Source organism: Pongo pygmaeus, chromosome X (assembly GCF_028885625.2).
Source record: "Pongo pygmaeus isolate AG05252 chromosome X, NHGRI_mPonPyg2-v2.0_pri, whole genome shotgun sequence".
Classification (NCBI taxonomy): domain Eukaryota; kingdom Metazoa; phylum Chordata; class Mammalia; order Primates; family Hominidae; genus Pongo; species Pongo pygmaeus.
In genome coordinates this window covers 47,958,547-47,964,616 of record NC_072396.2, presented here as the reverse complement: position 1 = coordinate 47,964,616, position 6,070 = coordinate 47,958,547, and the positions used below count along the sequence as shown (strand labels likewise).

The window sequence follows — 6,070 nt, the reverse complement described above, 5'->3', positions numbered from 1 at the left end:
CTGTGGAATTGCCGGAGCCGTGCTCTGTAGGGTGGGAAGAGGAAACGGAACGTGTGGGTGCCTCCACATGGAAAGGCACACCCATCCTACAGATGGGGAGACCGAGACTCAGGTGGCCAAAAAAGTTCATTTGACATGGGCCAGGTGCTGGAAATTCTTCCTTGAGCTCATGGAGCTGACATTCTAGCAAGAGACACAGACCATAAACATAACAATAAGTAAAATTATAGTTTCACATACAAACCCGTATTATAATAGATATCTGTGACTATACACAGTAATATAAATTATGGATATACAATCATGTGCTGCATAACATTTTGGTCAACGGTCCTATAACACAGACAAAATTTTACTGTTATCTTTTCTATGTTTACATATGTTACCATAGTAGAGACGGGATTTCGCCTGAGCTCAGGCGATACGGCCCGCTCGGCCTCCCAAAGTGCTGGGACTACAGGCGTGAGCCACCGCGCCTGGCAAAATTCTTTAGCCTTTTAATAAATGGAGTCTTGGCCGGGTGCGGTGGCTCACGCCTATAATCCCATCACTTTGGCAGGCTGAGGCAGGATGATTGCTTGAGCCCAGGAGTTCAAGACCAGCCTGGGCAACAAAGTGAGACCCCCCCCGCCAACACACACACACACACACACACACACACACACACACACACACACACACACACACACACACACACACACACACACACACACACACACACACACACACACACACACACACACCCCACCACCACCACCTGGTCTCCACAAAAAATCAAAGAATTAGCTGGGCATAGTGGGGTGCATCTGTGGTCCCACAGTGAGCCCTGTGGAGGCAGGAAAATAGACAAAGGAGAGGGAGAGGGAGGGTGGAAAAGAGGGTTGTACTATTTTGCATTGCCTCCAGTGATGTATGAGAGTGCCTCTTCCTTCGCAGCTTCAGCTAACACTAGCCTCTTAAAAGACATCTTTTCTTTTTTCTAATATCTAGAACAACTTTAATAAGAAAGGAATTAACTTTAATAAGAAAGGCATCCTTGGGAGTTTGGTAGAATGCTCTTATAAAAACCATCTGGGCCAGGTGAGGTGGCTCACGCCTGTAATCCCAGCAGTTTGGGAGGCCAAGGAGGGTGGATCACCTGAGGTCAGGAGTTCAAGACCAGCTGGCCAACATAGCGAAACCCCATCTTTACTAAGAATACAAAATATTCGCTGGGTGTGGTGGTGCACACCTGTAGTCCCAGCTACTCAGGAGGCTGAGGCAAGAGAATTGCTTGAACTCAGAAGGTGGAGGTTGCAGTAAGCTGAGATCGCACCACTGCACTCCAGCCTGGGTGACAGAGTAAGACTCCATCTAAAAAAAAAAAAGAAAGAAAGAAAGAAACACACACACACACACACATCATCTGGGCCCCCCCCTTTTTTTTGTGTGTGTGTGTGGGGAAAGGGAAGATCTTGACTACCGTTTCAATTTCTATATTACTAATTGCTCCATTTGAGTAATCAGTTTCTCCATGGAACAGTTTTGGCATTTGATATTTCTCTAGGAATATATTCATTTCATCTAGATTTTCAGATACATTCTTTATTTTTAAAAGCTCTGTTGCATTTGCATCTTCTATCTTCTTCAATTGACCAGTCTTGCCAAAAGTGTTTCCTCTTAATTTTTGTTTTCAGATTCTGCTTTTGGTTTCTATTAATCTGTCATTTTTTGTTCTCTATATCATCAATTTCTGTTCATTATTTCCTTCTTATTTATTGAGGTTTGCTGTGGCGGTCATTTTCCAACTTCTTGTATAATTTACATACAATAAAACACTCAGATTTTAGTTATACAGCTTGTTGGACTTTTAAATAGGTATACACCCATGTGACCAGCACCCCAATCAAGACATACAATCTTTTCATGATTCCAGAAAGCCACCTTGCAACCCTTTCCAGTGACACCCTCCTCACCTCAACCCTCTTCTACTATCACCACAAAATTGTTCTGCCTGCCTTAGAACTTCATATAAATGGAATGAAACATTATGTGCTTTTTGTCTGGCTTCTTTCACCATGTGAACAATCTCACCATGTGAGACTCATCCTTTGATATCTGTATCAGCATTGTGTTCCTTTTGATTGCTGAGCTGTAGTCCATCCTTTGAATATACCACACTGTATCCATTCTCCTCTAGTTGGACATTTGGGTTGTTCCCAGTTTTTGGCTATTAGGAATACAGCTGCTACAAATATATGTATCCAAGTCTTTTGTTGACATGTTTTCATGTATTTGGGGCTAAATATCTAAGAGTAGAATTGCTGTGCCATAGGTTAAGCATATTTTAACTTTATAGGAAGCAGCCAGTTTTCCAGAGTGGCTGTACCATTTTGCACTCCTGCCAGTTGAGGTATGAGGGTTCCTTGTTGTGGGATTTTGGGAGCAGTGCTCTGGGGTGGGAAGACGGAAGGGAATGTGGAGGCGTCTCTGCTAAAAGACACACCCATCCTGAGACTAGGGCAGCCTCTCTTTTTCAAGACAGGGTTTCACTCTTGTCCCCCAGACTTGGGTGCAGGGGCGCGATCTCGGCTGGCTGCAACCTCCACCTCCCAGGCTCAAGCAATCCTCCCACTACAGCTTCCTGAGTAGCTGGGATTACAGGTGTGTGCCACTACAGCTGGCTAATTTTTGTACTTTTTGTTTGTAGAGACGGGGTTTCACCATGTTGCCCAGGCTGGTCTCAAACTCCTGAGCTCAAGTGATCCATCTGCCTCGGCCTCCCAGAATGCTGAGATTACAGGCGCGAATCACTGTGCCCAGCCTAATTTTATTTATTTATTTATTTTTGTAGAGACAGGGCCTGGCTATGTTATCCAGGCTGGTCTTGAACTCCTGAGCTCAAGTGTTCCACCTGCCTCAGCCTCCTAAAGTGCTGGGATTACTTACAGGTGCAACTCACTGTGCCCAGGCCCAGGAGGCCTCTTTTTAATCCTGTTTCCTTCACCCCTTTTTTCCCCCATCCCCTTCCTTCATTGGGCAACACCCGCCACCCCAGATCAGCACCATCCTACCTCTAGGGGTCCCCTTCTTTCTAACACCACCTCCTATGACTGTTGCAGGGTGGGGTCACAATGTATATTAATAAATGGGGGAGGGGCTTTGCACCAACTGGTCTTCTAGCACCATCCCCCTTTCACGCTGTGGCCCTCTGAGGCCTGGAAGAGGGCAGCCCCAGCGTCACAGTCCACTGTACCCAGAACCTCTGCCGAGAGCACAAGCACATACTTGGGAATCATGGGTTGCAGTGACTAGAGGGGTGGGGCACTGTGGTAACAACAGAGAAGGTAGGCCTGAATGGTTCTCAAAGGGCATCCATGGGACCTGGCCTTGGATTTGCAGGCCCAGCTCCACCTCCATCCCTCTGTCATCAGCATGTTGAGGGCTCTGGGCCAACTGGTGCCTGAGTACCTCTTGTCTTCTACTTGGAGATGCCTGAGGGCATTGTCCCCAGATCTAGGGATGGCAAAATGCAGTTTAGCCTTGGGACTGCAGGCTAAGTACAGCCAGGGGGCAGCAAGGACAGGGGATGGGGGTTCCCAGTTCTAGCTCTGATCGGGGGGGCTTCATGCCTGGTGGTGCTGGATTTCCTGGTACAACATAACCTGCTGGACCCAACAAGGGAGAGGGGCCATAACCAGCATATTATGGGTTGAGGTACAGGTCAGAACCCCACGTTCTAGTAGCCATTATGTTCCAGACACTGTGAATGCCACCACTGCCATCCACCTTGGCCTGATAAGGTCCCCTGTCCATCTGCTTGGGTACCCGTGTCTGTATAGGCTATACAACTGTGCTAGAGCACGAGAAAGAGGAGAGGCCAACATGCAGACTTTTCAGCTTTTATTACAAAAAAGGACATGATCCCAGCCCAATTTTCCAACAAAAGTCACCACCTCAATTTGATTTGGTCAAGCCCTCTCTAGCTGGGGAGTGGGCTGGCCGACAAGAGCAAGGCCCCGTCCCAGCCATCCAACACTCTGTCCTTCCCTGCCCCAGGATGGACACCCGACACGTGGAGAAGTTGCTCTTGAAGCTGCTCACTGGGCCTCGTTGAAGCGGGTCACCATTGTCTTGTGCAGTGTCTCCTTGTAGGACTCGGTTGAGGTGACCCCGTAGGAGCTGCCCCGTGCACCCAGGCCGGAGCCCCGCACCCGTGTTTGGGCCTGTGTGAGGGAGGCAGGCTCTGTCAGGCTGGTGGGGGATGCTGTGAGGGGTGCTGGGGGATGGGACAGGACTGCCTGAGACTCACCTCGATAGGCGTTACAATGCCCTGCTTCTTGCGGCCCAGGCCGCTGCCCTCTTTCCAGCCCATGGCCTGGAGCATGCGACTGCCAATGTTGTCACTGCCCAGCCCGTCCCGAGTAGGCTGCTCGAAGTCTCTGCAGGGGCGGTGCACAGCATGAGTGGTCGGCCTGCCGGCCCCGGGCCCTAGACCCCCTCACCTGGCCCAGCTACTCACACGGAGGCTGTGGATATGCCGCCGTACTTCCTCCTCTTGGGCTCTGGCGGCTCGGGGATGCCATACTTTTCTCTGCGTTCAGCTGCACGGTCCCGGTACTTCATTTGCTGAAAGTTTGTATGTGTGTGTGAATGTTGGGGAGCTGGTCTCTTTTCTCAGGCAACACAGGCATGGGGAGTGGGGTCCCACAGGACATGCCATCTGGCTAATGAGGCTCAGGTCCTGAGGGTCAGGCCATCACGGGCACAAGCAGCCGGGATAGGAAAATGGGGAAGAAGGCTCATGGGGTTAACACGTGAGAAATTGAACTCCAGCTGCCTGAGGTGATGGAGACTTGGAAGGGACACAGGGGAGGGAGCCCAGGGGCAGGTCACACCTCACCTCCATGTCATTCTTCTCTAGTGCTTCTAGCTCGTTTTCTGACAAGTGGGCTCGCCGGTGAATCTCAAGGTTTTGCTGCAAGAGGGACAGGATGAGAAGTGAAGAGGCTGAGCCTCAGTGGGCCAGGCCCCAGCATGCCCTGCCAACCATCCGCTGTTACCTTGTGGAGCCCTGAGAGCTGCTGGTGCCGGATGAGCGCCTCTTTGCTGGGGAACTGGCGTCGGCAGAGCAGACAGGCCAGCTTCTGCCAGTCGGTGAGCTTCTCCTCCCGCTCGGGGCCCCCACGCTCCTGCTCCTCCTCACTGTCACTCTCCCCGCTGTAGGCTGCCACCAGCCCTCTCGGAGGGCTCTGTAGAGGGTGAGGGTGGGCGGTCAGGCCTGGCCAGATCAGAGCCCCCACCCCTCTCTGCCTTGGGCACTCACTGGGCGGTCGTCACTGGCCAATTTCGGGAGATCCATGCTGGTATGCTGTCTCTCGGCTAGTGCTCCCTGGGGTGGAGGGACACAGAAATTCAGGGACTCCACAGAGGGCCCAAAGGAAGGAAAAGATTGTGGGGCAGGGTGCAAGGGGGTGGCCCCAACACACCTTCTTCTCGAGGATGGCATAGCCAGCATCTGCAGTGGCTGACTCCCGCCTCTCGTCATCTCGCAGGGAGCTGATAGGCTGGAAGCTATTTTTGAAGTTTTCTTTTTGTTTATTGAGACTGCGGGCCCAGCGTTCCATGTCCTTGGCAATCTGGGGGTGAGGGTGGAGGTGAAGTTCCCAGAACCCTCATGCCCCTGGGGCTACTAACTCTATCCGCTGACCCACTGCCCTGCATCCTCAAACACGGGCCGGCCACTATCCCTAGTCCAAACCACTGCAGAAGGCTTCATCTGGCCTCTGGGCTATGGCTCCTGACCACCTCTCCCAGCAGAGCCCTCTTTCATGAAGTATAAGCCACTCCCACCCCCAAAAACAATGTCCTTAAAACCCTTCCTTTGCCTCCCATCACACCAAGAATAAACCCAAACTCGCAACCACAGCCTGCAAGGCACTTGGCACCTGGCTACTCCTGACCTCATCACTGAACACACCCTGTGCCCCCACCCCCACTGGTTTGCAATGGTGAGGTGGCAGAAGCAGTGTGGACAGAGTGGCGGGCCCATCTGAGAGGCAGATGAGCGGAAGCTGAGGCAGAGCAAGCA

The 6,070-nt window shown here is 51.4% G+C and overlaps 1 protein-coding gene across 8 annotated transcripts in view; it reads right to left on the bottom strand.

Moving 5' to 3' along the window:
* Window positions 1–3,865: 3,865 nt before the first annotated feature.
* Window positions 3,866–6,070, bottom strand: part of RBM10 (RNA binding motif protein 10) — a 41,265-nt gene continuing 39,060 nt past the window's right edge. For all 8 annotated transcript variants that reach the window (XM_054470969.1, XM_063660519.1, XM_054470972.1 and 5 more), the window contains 7 exons: window positions 5,469–5,618; window positions 5,306–5,371; window positions 5,043–5,231; window positions 4,883–4,957; window positions 4,502–4,608; window positions 4,292–4,421; window positions 3,866–4,205 (listed from right to left, as the gene is read on the bottom strand). In XM_054470969.1, the coding sequence (XP_054326944.1) occupies window positions 4,080–4,205; window positions 4,292–4,421; window positions 4,502–4,608; window positions 4,883–4,957; window positions 5,043–5,231; window positions 5,306–5,371; window positions 5,469–5,618 (843 nt within the window). In that variant the 3' untranslated portion in view covers window positions 3,866–4,079. The remainder of the gene's footprint in view (window positions 4,206–4,291; window positions 4,422–4,501; window positions 4,609–4,882; window positions 4,958–5,042; window positions 5,232–5,305; window positions 5,372–5,468; window positions 5,619–6,070) is intronic.